At 34.3% G+C, this 18752-nt stretch overlaps 2 protein-coding genes across 11 annotated transcripts; both read left to right on the plus strand.

Annotated features, from left to right (window-relative positions):
• The first annotated feature begins 1253 nt into the window (after positions 1-1253).
• Positions 1254-5871, plus strand: LOC120072638 (25.3 kDa vesicle transport protein SEC22-1-like). 6 transcript variants are annotated; one of them, XM_039025077.2, is made up of 6 exons: positions 1254-1407; positions 2270-2479; positions 3055-3215; positions 3324-3470; positions 4262-4338; positions 5354-5871. In XM_039025077.2, exons 2-6 carry the CDS (start codon positions 2292-2294, stop codon positions 5435-5437), a joined length of 657 nt encoding a protein of 218 aa, XP_038881005.1. In that variant the 5' UTR covers positions 1254-1407; positions 2270-2291; the 3' UTR covers positions 5438-5871. The 6 variants fall into 6 exon arrangements, 4 of the variants coding, with proteins under 4 accessions (XP_038881005.1, XP_038881014.1, XP_038880989.1 ...); XM_039025086.2 differs by having other exon boundaries at positions 1274-1407; positions 2278-2479; XM_039025061.2 differs by having other exon boundaries at positions 1313-1583.
• LOC120072613 (peroxisomal (S)-2-hydroxyacid oxidase GLO4-like) lies at positions 5768-10761 on the plus strand. Of its 5 annotated transcripts, none has more exons than XM_039025024.2 (12): positions 5768-6374; positions 7292-7440; positions 7516-7640; positions 7721-7767; positions 7847-7924; positions 8036-8160; positions 8284-8341; positions 8570-8632; positions 8711-8780; positions 8955-9055; positions 9270-9374; positions 10485-10761. In XM_039025024.2, the coding sequence occupies exons 2-12, from the start codon at positions 7298-7300 to the stop codon at positions 10662-10664; spliced, it is 1095 nt and encodes a 364-aa protein (XP_038880952.1). In that variant the 5' UTR covers positions 5768-6374; positions 7292-7297; the 3' UTR covers positions 10665-10761. The 5 variants fall into 5 exon arrangements, with proteins under 5 accessions (XP_038880952.1, XP_038880978.1, XP_038880970.1 ...); XM_039025042.2 differs by having other exon boundaries at positions 6101-6374; positions 10489-10761; XM_039025032.2 differs by having other exon boundaries at positions 6309-6469.
• The last annotated feature ends 7991 nt before the right edge of the window (positions 10762-18752 follow it).

The raw sequence follows: 18752 nt of genomic DNA on the forward strand, positions 1-18752 counted from the left end.
ACATGGAATAACGTCCCAAATCTCAGCACCTGGTATATCTCAACAAAATGGTATATTAGAAAGCAGAAATAGAACCTTGTTGGACATGAGTCGGTCTATGATGAGCTATGCACAACTTCCTGACTCATTTTGGAATATGAAGTGAATACTGAAGTTTACATTTTGAACAATGTTCTATCAAAGAGTATTTCTGAAACACCTTTTGAGTTTTGGAGAGGTCGTAAAGGTAGTTTACACCACTTCAGGATTTGAGGATGTCTGACACATAAGCTGATGACAAATCCAAAGAAGTTGAAACCTCGTTCAAGAGTGTGTCTATTTGTAGGCTACCCTAAGGCAACGAGAGATGGGTACTTCTTCAATCTAAAAGAAAATAAAGTATTTGTATCGACAAATGCCTCTTTTTTGGAAGAAGATTACATGATGGACCACAAACTACAAAGCAAAATAGTATTAAGTGAAATTTCTAATGAAACTACTGAAACTTCGACGAGAGTTGTTGAAGAGACTAGTAAATCAACACAAGTGGTTCATCTAGTTAAGTACATCCATCTCAAGAGTTGAGATTGTCTTGACGTAGTGGAAGGGTTATGAACCCACATGTTCGCTACATGGGTTTAACAAAAACCCAAAAACCCAAAAACATCACATCTGATGATGGGCTTGAGGATCTATTATCTTACAAGCAAGCAATGGAAGATGTTGACAAAAATGAATGAATTAAAGCCATGAATTTATAAATGGAGTCTATGTACTTCAATTATGTCTGAAAACTTATAGATCAATTTGATGGGCAAAACCTATAGATTGCAAATAGATCTACAAGAGGAAAACGAGTGTAGATGGTAAGGTATAAACCTTTAGACTGGCGGCAAATGAAAGTGACATTGTATTCATTTTCATGCAGAAATATGTACACAGGGAAGTAAATAAATCCTAACAAATTAGCATGTATGCTTTCAAAAAACTTCTTAACTAAATAACAACTTGTCCAAAATTCATACAATATGACCTAACCTTTGTTCTATTAGTAAAAGTTATGTTACATTTACAAATAATTTTAGATGGTATTAGATTTGCTATTATTTTACTGAGATTTTTGTAAATATTTTTATGATTGATGATTCGTTCCTTACAAACGTATGAAATCTAGCATTCTGCTTAAGTCAGAGTACTATTGTATTAAAGGGGTCATATCTATGATATATGATGGAGTAGTGCATTCTAATGTAAGTAAAATGTTAGATTTTATTGAGGACATATCGCTAGCAAATAGGTATCTTAAAAAAGGGAAAAAAGAAGACCTATTTTCATGGGCAAATGGATTTCAATCCCAATCACAACATGGTCCTAGACGTTCCGTGAAGTGTGAGGCAGTGGCTGCCCGCGTTGTGTAACGTGCTGTTCGTATGTATCGCAATAACAAATTCTTGTACACTTTAAAATTCAGTTTTTCACCATTCCATTAAAATTTCAATGCAATTCTTCCATTTAAATTTCTATCTTTTTGTTATTTCCTCGCATAATTTCACAATCCTTTAAATTCCTCTAAACCAAATCAAAACCCCAAATGCAATAATCAGGTACGATTGAAGTTTGCTTTACCTTACTGGTTTCTTTCTGATGTTGCATTTCTACTCGTGCAATTTAACATTGCAACGCACAATGGACAATCGGATAGTGTTTCCGCTGATCACGCTTTCATGATTTTCGTTTTCGAATTTCATTCTGGATTGATTTTGCATCGTTGTTTTCTTTGATGTAAATGACTTCGTTTTCGCTGTGAATTGTAATTGGGATTTCGAATTAGTCTGTGTTCTATGTAATTATTGTTTGATCGAGGAAACTATCGGTTAATTTTTCGCAAAACGTTATCCCAGATGAAGAACACACTTCTTCAGTATAAGTTGTAGTTACGTTGATAATCAGATGGATCTCATTCTTAAAGTATTTTCGTTATTCAGTTCGATTTGGAATTACAAGACTTGTTATTCTTCAGTCTATCTATTTATTTTTGAATCTGCAGTGAAAGGGGGAAGGGTCCTGGAAATATGACCTCACTTTAATGTTTGAAACAAATGTTGAACATTTTGAATCACTAATATGTAATGTCTTATGAAATCATTTTTTTTAACGCAATTTATGTAATTCGAGTAAACTCCCAAGCATATTCAAATTTTTGCTCCTTTTTTTTTTTTTGTGTGTGTGTGTGTGTGTGTCCTGAAACAATTTGACTAAGGTGCTGGTAGTGTTTCAAATTTTATAATAGTTGTGTAGGTGTTAAATCAAAGATGGTGAAGTTGACAATGATTGCCCGTGTTACTGACGGCCTTCCTCTTGCTGAGGGACTAGATGATGGTCGTGATTTGAGAGATGCTGAGTATTACAAGCAGCAAGCCAAAGCGTTGTTTAAGAACTTATCAAGAGGACAGAATGAGCCTTCCAGGATGTCCATTGAAACCGGCTCTTATGTCTTTCAGTATCCTTGCAACATGCAATATTGTTTACCGTGCAATCTTAGATTTGAGTATCAAATGCCTTTCTACTTTCTTGGGTTTATATTTGTATATTTTAATAAATTCATCCTTATCCATTCAGTATTTACTTGAGATGGGCTTTGAATTATTTTTTTTGTTTCTCCAGTTTGAATTTATGTGATGGATGATATCAATGCCCAAATGCTTTTTTAGTTACCTATGAATAACGACCCTTATTCTCTAATTTGTTCGGAAATGTTTTTCTATTTATTTTGGAAGGTTTTAGCTTTTAACCCTTTGGTTGACTGACAATGACTATGAAAGGGATGCTTGTTCTCCTCTAATTGGGTTAGGGGTCTCCGTTCTGTTCTTCCTTATTCTTTTGGACCACCATTTATGCAATACCAAGATCATAGTCTAAAGCAGACTTTGGACTTAACACCAACCATAATGCATGGTTGGAACTGAAACTTTCATGAACTATTGCACTTGAGTCCATTTCTTCCTATATTTATTGCCACTATTCATACTATTGTCGTAGAATTGTCGGATTTTATGCTTCCTTGATGGCATTCAGTTATATAATTGAAGGGCGTGTTTGTTATCTGACAATGTGTGACCGTGCGTACCCAAAAAAACTTGCTTTCCAGTACCTTGAAGACCTTAAGAATGAATTCGAGCATGTTAATGGGGCTCACATTGAAACTGCTGCTAGGCCATATGCATTTATCAAGTTTGGTGCGGGCTGACTTTCTTAATTCCCTTTGTCTTCATTTCTTCTACAAGAACCTTGTTCTCTGTGCCTCTTCTTCTGGATTTGATCTTTCTGTCTTTTATGTTTAAAAGATACATTCATACAGAAAATGAAGAAGCTGTACCAGGATACCCGTACCCAGAGGAATATTGCAAAATTAAATGATGAACTCTATGAAGTGCACCAAATAATGACTCGAAATGTTCAGGAAGTTCTTGGTGTTGGTGAAAAGTTGGATCGTAAGATGTCTTTCCCTATATGCTTCCTCTCTCCAGCTTTTCTCTTCACACACATGCTCATACAAACAAAAAACCAAGGGAGAGGAATAAATTTCTTGTTTAGTTGCTTCTTTCATTCTTTATTGTATTATGCCTATGTTAAGTTATAAAGAGCCGGTTCTGAAATTTGTGAATACAAGCAGTGTGCAAGGTGCAAGGAAGTGAATAGTTGACAACTTGTTTCCTGTTTCCCACAAGTGGGACTAGTTTCCTTTTTGTGATGGTTGGGGATTTTCGTTTTCTGGGTAGGTGGAGGGTTGTATGGGATTTGGGAAAGAAGACAAGAGCCTCTCGTCTTGCTTTACACCAGTATATCTGCGTTTTGTTTTGAAACACCTAAAAAATATAAATATAGAACTTTTACACCCCGTATTGCTTCTTCATGCATTGGCTGGTTATATCTTGTGGTCAATAGTTTACTAGATTGTAAAATACATTCTATTTCTACTTTTATTGAAAGCATTCTCAGCGTATTTGCATCCCTTGTGACTTGATGAGTTGGGAGGATTTCAATTTGAACTTGTTTGAGCAGCTCTTTTGATTAGGTTTGGTCTAATCTTCTGCTCATGCTGTTCTGATTAGCTTAAATATTATTGCAGATTTAAGTGAAGAGTCCTGCTTCCTTATTTTGTTCAGTTTCTGATGAATATAATTCCGTTAAGCACATGAAGTTTTATTTCTTTGTGCCTGGAGTTCTACTATAGTGAGAAACAATATGCTTTGGTATTCTCTTATAATTACAAATTCTGCAGAGGTTAGTGAAATGTCCAGTCGATTAACATCAGAATCTCGCATTTATGCTGACAAGGCAAAAGATTTGAATCGACAGGTTAGTTTTGTCATTTGTGTGGTTTTTCTCCCAACCCACTTATGGAAAAGTCTGTTTGTCTTATATATGAAATGAATGTATACTGTTGTTGCAAGTTTTAGGAACAGGTAGCCGCAATGTACATTACACACAAAGACTTCTCTAGAGATCAATGAAGTTCTCAAAAAAGATTTCTATTATATCCTGGTCATTTTAATAGCTCCCAATTTGTATCCCTCCTATATTATGTGTATTGTTTTGATTTTGGATTATTACAACTTTCTTGGAATGAATATTTAGTGATATGCATTGGGAAGTTGTGAAACCTTAAAAGATTAACTGAGATATTAAGTGTTGAAGCTGAATATGGACTGAGCTTCAATGCTAAATGTCTTATAAGAAAAAAAAGAGCTTCACTACTAGATGAATGTTGTTGATATAGACCTCTCCTGAAAAGATTTTTCTTTTCTTGATAGGAAACAAATTTTATTGATGTATGAAATTTACAAAAAGAGGCCATAGCCCAAGCCAATGGAGTTAAACATTTCTCCAATGGGTCAAAAGGGAAGAAAAGGTGTATGAATTAAAGAAAGAAGTGCTTTTACACCAACTCATAGCATGAAAGATAATAAGATTGAAATAGCTATCAAAAGACCTTCCTTTGTCGGAGAAGAGGCGTTTATTTATCTCCTGGAAAGATTTTCATTCCTAAATTGTGTTCAGAGGCTGTGTTAGACACAATGATAAGCTTGAATGACGCTTGTTTTCTACAATTTGAATAAACATTTATAACGATAACCTGTCAAGTGGGATTGTTTTGAAGAGACGTAAAGTTATTCAGGTCTGGGAGGCCATTTTGCTTTTCTTCATTGAAAACTCTGAGGGAGGTGTCTCTATGATATACTGGGGTTTCTAATCTGATGCTTCAGAAAATAACCCAATAAAACTATAATTTGCCTGGTGTTTTTAGAACTCTAGAATATACTAGTAGCTGATAAGTACTGTTTTAACGTTCTATGCTTTCTTCTATTTGTAGGCTTTGATTCAGAAGTGGGCTCCTGTAGCTATCGTGCTTGGAGTCGTTATTCTCTTATTCTGGGTGAAATCAAAGATTTGGTAACCCAATTCCCGATTCTTGTCCGGATTATTTTGGTGCTCCTCTTCAATGCCGTGGATTGCTGCTTCCATTTTTGGCGTAATTCTCCAGAATATGGAGTCCGTGTTTCAACTTCCAAATTGGGATTGTAGTTCTTGATGACTGAATTAGAATTTAGAACACACGTTTTGTATGACAGGGGAAAGGTGCTCCCTCGTCCACTGTGAGAATTCCTGCCGCTTAATAGTCAGGCTAGAGGAAAATTACATCTTTGTATGATAAGAATTGACCATTCGTATATCTGTGCCTTTCTTTTCTCCACTTTTGTGGTGGTGGGTGAGGGGGATGTGGATTGAACTGCACTACTTCTATTCTATATTTTCTATAGGATGGTATTCCTTTTGTGTTGTTTTACTTGAATGATATTGAATAAAGATATAATTCTGCACGCAGCTAAACCCAGAATCTACTCATTTTGCTTCTATTTTATGAATTTGTTTAAGGAAGAATTAGTCTTGGCACATCTCTGGAATGCAACAGAGGTGATTTTTCGTGCGATTGATAAGTGATAACGGGTTTTAATGTTTGGGCTAGGTCTATTTGATGTTTGGCCCATACTTATACGAGCTTGTTTGACAAGAAGAATAGCTGGCCTTGATATCGGGATTATCAATGTCTAAATTGTCTGGCATGCAAGGGATTATCAATGTCTAAATTGTCTGGCATGTTCCACCACTCATTGGCATCAGCCGTCAGCATCGGTAATATTTATGAATTTAAGACAAACCAGAGTGGTTGGGAAGGCACGTTCACAAAATTAATTTGATAGATATTTTCTAAACTTGCACGCTTTCGTTAGCGATATTTCTGTCTTCAACTGCTACTTGAACTTCCCGATCCATTCTCCACTGAAGGCTGCACTTTCGAGACTGCAAGCTTCGGTCCAAATAACGACATCAAGGTACACTGAATTCAGCTTTTTGAATTGTTTGGGGCAATGATCATGTTTTTCTGTTTATGCACAAGTGGCCAAGTGTTATTCCTTAGATTACATCTGTAAGCTCTACTCTCTGTAGATCTACTGTTTTCTTAAGTGAGTTTTCATGAAGCTTACTTGTATTCCATTTCATTATGAGTAATAAAGTTCGTGGGTCATCTTGCTTTTCTTTGGTTGTGATGCCTTTATAATGTTTATTGCTTCAGTTTTACCTGTCAAGAAAATCACCCTCTAAACTAATTATCAATTAATATTTGTGACTTTGTGTGTACTGTTAATTTGTCATGATTATTTTGGCTACCCATTACGTTGGTACTGTAAGTTTCAGTCGGGAAATTGGGGACCTCATATCTCCCCGTCCTCAATAAGTAGATTAAGATCGTTGTAGAGAAAATAAAGTTGTAATATTACGTGAGAAATTATTTCCAAAGTTTCTCTCTCTTTTTCTCCTCCCAAAAGAACATAAAAGAACACAACTCAATAGTTGAACTTTTGGCAAGACCCTCCTATATTCTTCAATTGTTTGAACAACATATTGATCCATCCTTATTCCTTACTAAAGAATTATAATAATCCGATTATTGACCAAATCGTAAAACAACCATTACAACTATGCCTTCTGTTCTGGTTTAAGTACTTTTCTTTTACTTGATTACTGGGTGTTGTGGAGAACTCACTCTTGCCTCAATTATTTGGATGCATTATCCAAAATTCATACTACCAAAAACTCTTATTATTAATTTTAAGAAAGTTGAGAAAATTCTCTTAATTCAAACCACTGTGCTTCAAGACCTTTCGTGGCTACTAGATCTTCTGTTACTCTTTTCCTAACAAATTTTAGTATCAATCACTGGAGGATGTTCTGGTCTCTATTTTGTCAGGGTAAAATGTCTTCTGAACCAGTGAATGTGAATGACTTCAAAGAATTGGCTAGGTTGGCACTTCCAAAAATGTACTATGATTTCTACGCAGGGGGAGCTGAGGATGAACACACACTTAGAGAGAACATACAAGCTTTCTATAGAATCACGTAATTTTGAAGCAAACTAATAATTATTTTGAAAAAGTCATGCTATATGTTATTCATGGTTTCTATGGTTTATAGGATCCGACCTCGAGTTCTTGTGGATGTGAGCAAAATTGATATGTCAACAACCATATTGGGACATCGCATCTCCACACCTATGCTAGTTGCTCCCACTGCTGCACATAAGTTGGCCTTCCATGAAGGTTAAGCCCTTTGATAATTTTGCTTAGTTAAGAACTGATTTTCATTCTACTTTGTCTTGATCATATATGTGATCTTTCAGGAGAACTAGCCACGGCCAGGGCAGCAGCTGCTGCAAATACTATAATGGTACACTAATGTGACTACAAGCTATAAGTTGATTTACTCGTGCTATTTGGTAATTGAATATAGATGCCATCGTTTGTAGGTTCTGTCCTACTCCTCGACCTGTTCAATAGAGGAAGTTGCCTCTAGCTGTAATGCTGTGCGTTTCTTCCAATTATATGTAAATGACACTTCTTTTGCACATTTTAATATCCCTTTTCAGTCCTTTCCTGTAGCAGCAATCCAATTGTTCCCAAATTTTTAATTTAGTTTCTCATTCTGTAATCATTAGATTTTCAGAAGGCGCGATATCTCGGCTCTGCTTGTTCAAAGAGCTGAGAAATTTGGATACAAGGCAATTATCCTGACTGTTGATACACCTCGGCTTGGTAGAAGGGAGGCTGACATAAAGAACAAGTACCAATGCTTCACATCTCAGTTTCTTTCCCTAGAATATTTTTTATTCCTATCCTGCATACCAATTGCATGCTATTCCTTGGTTTTTGTCTCATCTGGAAAAGCACTTGGTTAAATTTGTAGGATGATTGCACCTCCAGTGAAGAATCTTGAAGGCCTCATTTCTATCAACGTTAACACTGTGAGTAATATTTTGATCATCTGGTTTAGAATGTTAGAATTACCACTCACAAAAACAATGGAGGAATTATTTTTATCTTACTTGATCAGTAATCTGGGATGTGCATACATCCAAGTTCTCTTTCACTTTCCCTCAAGCGTACTACCATGTATCTTAATTCCATATCAAATTCTAAAACCTCATTTCTACTACTCCTAGGCTTATTTACAAACTCACGATCTTATGCAGGATCAAGGTTCAAAATTAGAAACTTATGCCAACGAGATGTTGGATGCATCTCTGTGCTGGGAAGTATGTCCGATGAACTGCTCAGGTTCCTTGTATATCTATTTTCTTTCCAGTTTAGTTATAACATTTTACCATCTACAGGATATAGGTTGGTTAAGATCAATCACTACTCTTCCAATTCTGATAAAAGGGGTTCTCACTCATGAAGATGGTAAGTTTAAGTTAGGTTTTTGAATCAAGTAAAGAACCTTCTTTTATATCATGTGAGTTATGTTTCTAGTTAAAAAACACGAAAGAAAAGAAAGAAAAAAAACAAGAAATAGGAAACAAGAGTTATTAAACGGGGCCTTAGTGTCTAGTTCTTTACATGCTTGATGATTGGCAGCAACAAAAGCTGTGGAAGCAGGTGTTGATGGAATTATTGTGTCCAATCATGGAGCCCGCCAACTCGACTTTGCTCCTGCCACTGTTTCTGTGATTGAAGAGGTATGTTTCATTATGTACTACTACTATATTAGCAAAAGATGTGAAAACAGGGAGATAAAATTAATTTCCACATGACTTCAATTGGATTAGAATGAGAGACAAGCTTTATGAAGTATAGTTGAAAAACATTATCCAACATCTACATGGTTGCTTTACTAAATAACTGTAATAATCTTTTATCAGTATGGTTGTTTTAACAGGAATTTTGATGCAGGTTGTTCATGCTGTCAGGGGTAAAATTCCTGTGCTCTTAGATGGAGGTGTGCGGCGAGGTACAGATGTGTTTAAGGCATTAGCCCTTGGTGCCCAGGCAGTCCTTGTAAGTACTATACCCCCAACTAAAACATCATAAATTTTAGGTAAATAGGCCCTGGATTTTTTTTTTTTTTTTTTAATTTTACTTTATGTCCGTTATTCTCTTTCTATTCAATTTTTTCAAAATTCACAAAGGTACTACTAAACACAAAATTGAAAGTTTATGGTTCATCAAATATAAAATTTAATTTTATATCTATTTGATACGCTAATTTTTAAGAAATTTGTAGATATTAGAATTTAGTGGACACAAAGTTAAAAGTTGAGTAACCAATTTGACATTTTTAAGGTTCAAGAACATATTTAATACAAAATTGAAAGTTTAGTGATTTATTAAAATACTTTTTAACATTAGAAACCACATAGATACAAACTTTGAAACTTGAGACACTAAACTTTTAATTTAAAATAGTTTTCATTCTAGGTTAAAAATCACTTTTAGTCCCTAAACTTTCATAAAAGTAACAATTTAGTTTCTAAACTTTTATTTGTAATGATTTAGTCCTTCAACTTTTTATTTTGTAACAATTTAGTTCATAAACTTTATTATGTAACAATTTAGTCTTTATACTTTAAAATTTGTAACAATTTAGTTCCTATTGTAGAAATTAGTGTTAAAATTTAATGAGATTTCTTTCATAAATAAACCGATAAACAAATTAGAGATTCGATATTTTTATGAAATACAAAGTCTACATCATAAAATAATAAAAATTGACATCATCGATAAATTTGTTTGCGTTAGAGACTAAATTGTTATGAATTTAAAAGTACAAGGATTAAATTGTTACATATTAAAGTTCAGAGACTAAATTATCACAAAATTGAAAGTACAGGGTCTAAATCGTTACAAACCAAAGTTCATAGACTAAATTGTTACTTTCATGAAAGTTTAGGAATCAAAAGTATTTTTTAACCTTCAATCTAAGACTTACTCTTCTATTCGCACACAAAAGGTATTCGATGTTAAATAAAATCATGGGGTTGTTGGTTTCAACTTATAATTTAATTATGTTTCTTGTCTCTGAGAAACAATCTCTTGAATAGTGGATTCTTTGATTATATGGGCGTGGATATTCTTTATCATGTTAGAATTGGCTGTGATTTGATTCAGATAGGGAGACCAGTTTTATTTGGGCTAGCAGCAAAGGGAGAGGAGGGAGTGAGAAAAGTGTTGGAAATGCTGAAGAATGAGTTAGAGACAAGTATGGCCCTTTCTGGTTGCCCATGCATCAAGGACATTACTAGAAGCCATGTGAGGACACACTATGATAAACTACAGTCAATGTTGTAATGTCTCTGTATATAATTTAAGCATAGTTGATTTAAGGTGTGTTTGGATTGATATTTTATATAATGAGTTTGAGAAAAAAAGTCATTTTGAGTTAAAAGACTAGAAATGAACTTTTAGAAGACAAAAGAAAAGAATTTTAAGTGACTAGAGATTGAATTTGAGGATTGGTGATTGGCGACCACTTCGTTGATTCGAGGACGGTGGTTGGGGCTTGAATTGTGACGACCAGGATCGTAAATTGGAGATCAACAATTAGAGACCATCACCCGACAATAATTGTTGTCAACCACCCCCAACTGCTGGCGGTCAGGACTAGTGAACAAGGACCTCTCTGACAGTGGTTGGGATTGGTGACTAGTGACCCCTTCGAAAATTGTTGAGACTTGTGATAGCAACCACCTCGATTTGGGAATCAGGACTGGGACTAGGAACTGATGACTAATGACCACTTTAGTGACAGTCAATGGTCGTCGATCCCGAGCCCTTTCCCGGTTGCAAATGATTGCTCCCCTGTACCTTGTCTTTGGTTGTTGGTTACCTGTCCTTAGTCCCATTTGCTAGGGGAGTTGCATGTCATTGATCCCTCGTCTTGGTCGCTGGTTTTCAATCTAGTTGTCGATCCCCGAATCATAATCATTGGCCACTAATTGTTGCTGTCAATTGTTGGTCACCAATGATTGGTGATTGGGGCTAGAGATCGGGATTGAGGATGGTGTTGCCTTGCAATATGGTCTTAAAATATGCGATCAATTATGTGCAAGTATACAAAATTTTAGTATTAGGTAGCGAGTAAGTTATCATTTCTACAAAGAATAATACCTAGTTTTTACTAGGTGATATCTAGTGGCCGTTTAGATTGAAGTTTTCTCAATGCCCAAGAATTAAGGATGTATGGGAATAAAATTATTTGGAATCAAGAATAATGCTATCAGAATTTTGTGAACAAAAATTGTGTTTGTGTTTAATTTATGAAATTAAGCATGGAAATCTTATTATAATTGTAATAGATTAATAATTTAGTGAATATAAATTGTGTTTGTGTTTAATTTATGAAATTAAGCCTGAAAAACTTATTATAATTGTAACAGATTAATAATTTAAAGAATAAATAATATTCAATATTTCAATAAAAAAATTAATTAATTATGAATCAATAATAATTTCAATTATAAATATTTGAAGATTATCATTATCATTATAAATATTTAATATTTTAATTATAATTATAAATAGTTTAATAATTTTATAATTAAAATTAACCAATTAATTCATTTTATGAATGTCATACTAATTATAATCTAACACTTAATCATTTTTATTATTAATTAAGTTCAACATTAGTAATTTTTTTTTTCTCTTCACTATTCATACATTCAAAACGTTTGCGAAAACCTTTTCTCCAAACCTATTTTCTAAAATTGTTTTCTCTTAAATGGGGGTGGAGGTCACTCGGTATTCCATCGGCGATCTGTGTTTGAATTGGCTAACTTGTTTGTGAGTGAAAACAAGTACCTCACAATTGTTAAGTGAAGCTTTTGAAAGTGCAATTGTGACACTTTGCACCATAGTGGAGATTTCATATTTGGAAATCTCCACTTTGTAATTTTTCAATTTTGTTTTTGTTTTCAAATTTTGTTTTAAGATTGATTTCTAAAACCAATTTCCAAATAAACCAATTTTATTTTTTTTTATTAGTTTTATATAAAAAAAATTCAATTAAATAATTTTTAAATAAAACTAATTAATTAAACCTTTTAATTAATTTTGTTAATTTAATATCTAATATTAAATTAATAAAATACCAATTTCACTATAATGAATTTAATTTCATATAATTAATATAACTTTTAATTAAATAATATAAGAAAATATATTTAAGTGGACAATATATTATATAAAAGGTGAAGAAAATGAGATAAAAATATGATATATTAATAAAGAATACTAAAAAGTATTTTGTAAATATGATATGTTTATAATGAACGGAGTAATAAAAAATAATTACAATAAATAACTAACTTTTTATAAATAACCCGTGATAATTATATGTTCATAATAAATGATCAAATTAAAATTAATCTTCATAAATTACTTGATTATTAAAAAAACAATAAAGTAATAAATTACTATTATTGAAAATGAAGTTATATGTGGGAAATGAGAAAACCCATAGTTTTTTAAGGGAATGGAAAACACTTATGAGCAGTTTGGTTGGAGGGAAAAGAGGGTGGGAATGTGGACTTACAAAGCCCATGTTTGGTTGGTGGGCTTTGTTCATTTGCCTTGGAAAAGATAAGTCCTAGGTTTTTTTTTTCCCACACAAAGGAAGGAATTGAATGCCCATTAAAAAGTGTGGGTTTTCTTTTCTTCTTCCCTTTCCTATCATGAAATTTCTTCCTTCCAGCCGTGAAAATCGACCTCTCTACTTTGATTGCCGGCCATCTCTCTGCTTCGGTGCTAGCCATTTCTATACATTGTTCTGCTTCGATCTCTCTTCCTCTCTTCTCGCCGGCGTGATTTTCTGCTCCTCTATTGGTACTTACAATCTTTCCATCTCCATTTATGTCTTTTTTCTCACTTCAATTTATGTCTTTATTCACTGTTGTCTCTCTTCCTCTCTTTAATCTCCAGTCACTGATTTTAGCATTTGGTACTTAGTAAATTAGAAATTAGATCCATGGTCGAAATTCACTACTGTCGAACACTACTATCTTTATTCACTATTGTCGAACACTGCTGTCTTTATTCACTACTGTCGAACACTGCTGTCTCTCTTCCTCTCTTCAATCTCCAGTCACTGATTTTAGCATTTGGTACTTAATAAATTAGAAATTAGATTCATGGTCGAAATTCACTACTGTCGAACACTGCTACTTTATTTACCACTGTCGAACACTGCTGTCCCTTTTCCTCTCTTCAATCTTCAGTCACTGATTTTATGTTGTAAGAAGGAGGAAGAAAGGGAGGCTAAACGATCATTGTCAAAGACTAAACGATCGTTGAGAGGTGAAGGCTAAACGAGGCTAGACGATCGTTGAGAAAAAGACTAGACGATCGTTGTCAAATATCTAGACGATCATTGGAAAAAAGGTAAACGATAGGACAAGCGTCTACACGATAGCATTTGGTACGTGGGGTCTTCGTGGGTGACCATTTAGTGTTACCCAGCGATCGTGTAGCAGAGCTAAACGATCGTGTAGTGGAGCTCAGCGATCGTATAGCATTTGGTAAGCGATTGTATAGCATTTGGTAGGCAATCGTCTAGCATTGGGTAGGCGATTGTATAGCATTTTGTTACTCAGCGATCGTGTAGCCGAGCTCAGTGATCGTGTAGCATTTGCTAGGTGATCGTATAGAATTTTGTTACTCAGCGATTGTGTAGCAGAGCTCAGCGATCGTGTAGATAATTTAAGTGATCGTATAGTATTTTGTAAACGATTGTGTAGTGGAGCTCAGCAATTGTGTAGATAATTTAAGCGATCGTATAGTATATTTTTAAGATATAAACTAGCAAAAAATAAAAAAATGATGAATGTAGAACAGTAAAAACTATAGCAAACAGTAAATCCTGTAACAATCGGGGATTTTGAAATAATGTTGATTGTAGCTAATTGAAAACTATAAAATAGTATTTACTGTAACAAAAAGTGGTTATTATAGCTTTAAGACCGTCCTTATCCAAAACGTCCCTTAAGAAATCAACTCTAAAACGAAATAATAGATGGAAAATATGGGTTGGGATTAGGCAGTTCTGGGTGCTTCTATAAAGTGAAATGTTGGAGCAATAAACCTTGCCGTCTCAAACCACCAGCAAATCTCATGGAATCTTTCCGTAAAATCACCAAACTGAAAGAGAAAAAAACAGGCATAAACCATCGTGAAAGAAGTCAAGGGGTTCAGCCCCACTTCAAATCTAATGAGCTGAGTTCTCATGTGCCAAAGCTAAACACTCGAATTCCTCCAAAATGAAATGTTAGACAAATGCTCCAACAAAAATAGTTGCTGGAAAGATGCTCCATCAAAAGCCCTACATCTTAACATATACGCTTACTTGTGAAAAACACTAAACATTCAATCAGGATCTTGAATGCTCTCATAGAAACCAAATGCTGACCTTCTCCTAAAAATAAGGAGAAAACATGCATAAATTAAAGGAACACTAGCTAAGATGTAGCAAATCACTCAAAACACTAAGCCTATAACTCTCTTTTTTGAAAGTTCCATTCTCAGAGGTGGTCGTCAGAACATGTTGTCGGAGTAAGGTGATGGCAGTCACCAACGTGGTTGTTGCTGGAATTAGGTGACAATAATCATCGGAACATGTTGCCGATGATGATTGTCATTGGAATTAGTCATCGGCAATAGCCAATGGATGGAATCGGTAGAAACATTGGAGTGAGAGAGAAGGGAAGATGAAGTTCCTAGATAAAAAACATATATACTCTATGAAACTTATTCGTGATTTCAAACACTTGTGGGTTGCTAAATTTGTAAAACCATTTCTCCGTGCATTGATGAACATTTTAGCACATAATTGCAATGCTAGAGAATTTGATATATATATATGCTGAAATGGTAAAAAAATGTCATATAAATATGTTAATGTACGAAATTCCGATTTATATGCTTTTGCTGATGTTTTAGGTTGCTTCTTCCTTTTTCCATCGTGTAGATTTGTTTCTTCTTCAGTCGAGGGTTTCCAGAATTGATTAACCTCAAAATTATATGGTACTTAACTTCCAAATGCGTCAAAGAGAACTAAAACCAAATAACTCACATACAACTATTAATGTACAACTTTGTTAATACATTTAAGTCTTATGGAGATCCCTTGGTGTGGTTACAATTATACTCATTTCTTCTTATTATACCCTATATAGCTTGATTGAAGGGGGTAGTTTTAGAGTCTTAATGAAGGGAAGGAACAAAAAATAAAAAAAGAGGGAAGTGTACAAGGATAACCTATAGAACAGATTCTCTTCAAGTAAGGTCGTAACAGAAAAGAGAGGAATGGAAGAGGAAAGTGATCATTGGGTGTAGATAATCGTTTTCTATTCATACTAACGATAGGGCATTTGTTAACTTTTTTTTTTTTTTTTGAAAGGTTCAAGTTATTAATGTAAAATTTGAAAGTTCATTTGTATTTTTAAAATTCTTCATTTCAAAAAAAATTTAAGAATATTAATGAAATTTTAAAAGTTGAAGAACCCTTTAAAACAAAAAGTAATTGATTTATGTAAGCTTGCTTTTTTTAAAAAAAAAAAAAAAAAAAATTAAAACTTCACATATTAGTTGACAAACTTTCAGTATGTTTACATTACAGAAGTTGCCTAATGTTGGAAAACATATTGAATTTTTGGAGTTACTGTTAATAACTTAAAACTGCAAATTAGTTTTTGAGTTGGTCTAGTCAATTCTTAGTTTCTAGGAAATAGTTGAAGTTATTTTTAGTTGTAGTTAAGTCTAAGTTCCTATTCTTGTGGAGTTAGTGGGATTAATTGCTAACATTGTGGAATCTATTTTTAGATTCAAGATATGTATTTATATGGAGTTTTCTAGAATGAAATAAACACACTTCCCATTTTTCTCATTTCCCTCTTATTAGTTAGAACAATAGTTGTAACAACCCAAATTTATACGTATACACTGCAGGAAATTAAATGTCAAATGTTAAGCAGGACGAAATTTTATTTAAAGGGGTGGTAAATGTAATACCCTAACCTTAATTTAGAAAGTAGGAAAACAAATAAAATATATAACTAAGAATGAAAAATATATAAACTTAATAGGAAAATTGGATGGAAATTTAGAATTGGAAAAAAAAATAGGAAATTTATTAATTATCCTAAAATAATGAATAAGGGGGCAGAATCAGGGAGGATTAATTAGAAGTTGGACGTTAGCTAATTCAGGAGACAATGGGCAGTAGATAACTTTTTGTTTGGGCACTACTCATTGGAAGAATTGAAGGTGAATTAATTGCCCATATACTCTTAAAATTTGAAAGAGTTAAAAAGGGTAAGTGGAATCCACAAGCAGTGAAGGCAACCCACGCGTGAAAACTAGCGAGATTGGAGAGAGCGAGAGTGGGAGCGAGAGCGAGAGTGAGAGTAAGAGCGAGAGTCACGAGAGCAAACCAGCGAAAAAGCTGGAGAGAGCGAGATTCTGAGAACAGAAAGAGCGAGATTTGGACAGAAGCATGGATTATGCGTTGAATTTGGCCACAATCTTATAGATTATACATGGAAAAACCCTAAAATTGAATACAAACAAAGAATGATGATGTAAGGGCAAACGTTAGCCAAGATTAGGTGTCTTATTGAGAGGAATCCTTAAACCCTAAGTAATTTTAAAGAAGCCACATGTAGGATGATTTGTCACATTGAGAAGAGCTGAAAACTACTATAAATAGGACCCTTTGCCTGAAGATTTAACACATTCTCAAACATATCTCAGTAACAAAGAATCGTGTGAAAGAGTAAGTGTGAGTGAGGAAGTTCTGTGAGGCTAAAAGAGAAAAGCTCGGGTAAGGTGCTGCCCAAATTTCCTTCTAGTTTAAAAAGGGAAAGCTTTACTAATCAAATCATAAAGAATAATAAGGAATAACTAGATCACAATAAGTAGTTTATCTCACCCTCTCTTTAAATGTTCTATGGTAGTGTACCTTTATTATGTTGCATGATTATGTTAATTATTATATTGCATTACATGTTTAGAACACGTTTCTCTACAAGGAACCCCATGCATTATGTTTGTTCACGATTACGTTAAAATCAAGTTTTAATTAGGTGTAAGTTATGCTTTCAGCCTAATCTTACGTTTATGTTAATGGTTGATGTTGGATGCGACTCTGGCTCTACTGACTGCATGACCCGCTAATCATCAGATGGGTTAGTTTTCGCTTAGGTCCTCATCTTCCTATCAGGGCGGAGAGATTTATGTTGGAAGTATAACCGACCACCACATGTTATTATACGTTTTCGGTCCCAACCATATGTTTTCATGACATGTTGCTTGTGATTGTGCATTTGGTCACTACCTTACGTGAGAACTACTTACTGGGTATATTATATACTCATCCTATATTTTTACAGACTTTGTAGGTAAGGACACAGCGTAGGTGGTAGAACTGGACGTCGCTCAAATGGCCAACCATCAAACTTACTATTATAGGCACATGCATTTTGTACCACCACGCTAATGTTATATGGATCCTGATGTTTTGATAAATAAACTTTTTATATAGTTTTTCTTTCTAATTAATAAAATTTAGATATGTGCTTTGAAATTTTCACCAAAACTCAACTCATGATAGAAAAGTCTAAGTATGCATGTCGTAGTGGTCGGATCATAATGTGTAAGGATCCGGTCGTTACAATAGTGGTATCAGAGTCCTCAATTCTTAAGTGATCTGTGAGTGAGAATCAGTGCAATATCTTCGAGAGAAACTGAGTGATACACCTGTGAGAGTTGTTAGAGATGGAATTAGGATCAAACGGTCTTTCTTCATTGGCTCCACCTGTGTTTGATGGTGAAAACTACCAAGCATGGGCTATCAGAATGCAAGCCTACATGGAGGGTTATGATTATTGAGAAGCTATTGAGGAAGACTATGAGATTGCTTCACTTCCTGATAACCCAACAATACATCAGATCAAGACTCACAAGAAGAGGGTCATTAGGAAGGCAAAACTTCGAGCTTGCCTATATGCAGCTCTGTCTCCCGCCATATTCAACAAAATTATGGCCTTGAAGTCGGCAAAGGAGATCTGGGAGTTCCTTAAAAGTGAATATGAAGGTGATGAGAGGATTAAAGGCATGAAAGTGTTGAACTTAGTGCGAGAATTCGAGAGATTGCAAATGAAGGATTCTGAGTCCATTGAAGAGTACTCAGATAAGTTGATTGGGTTTACTAACAAGGCAAGAGTATTAGGAACCGATTTATCTAACAATAGATTGGTTCAAAAGATTCTAGTTTCAGTACCTGAGAGATATGAAGAAACCATTGCTTCCTTAGAAAATACTAAAGATCTCTCAGAACTCAAGGTGATAGAAGTGGTTAGTGCTTTGCAAGCACAAGAGCAGAGG

Source organism: Benincasa hispida, chromosome 1, assembly GCF_027475165.1.
Source record: "Benincasa hispida cultivar pf3 chromosome 1, pf3_genome.v1.1, whole genome shotgun sequence".
Lineage (NCBI taxonomy): Eukaryota > Viridiplantae > Streptophyta > Magnoliopsida > Cucurbitales > Cucurbitaceae > Benincasa > Benincasa hispida.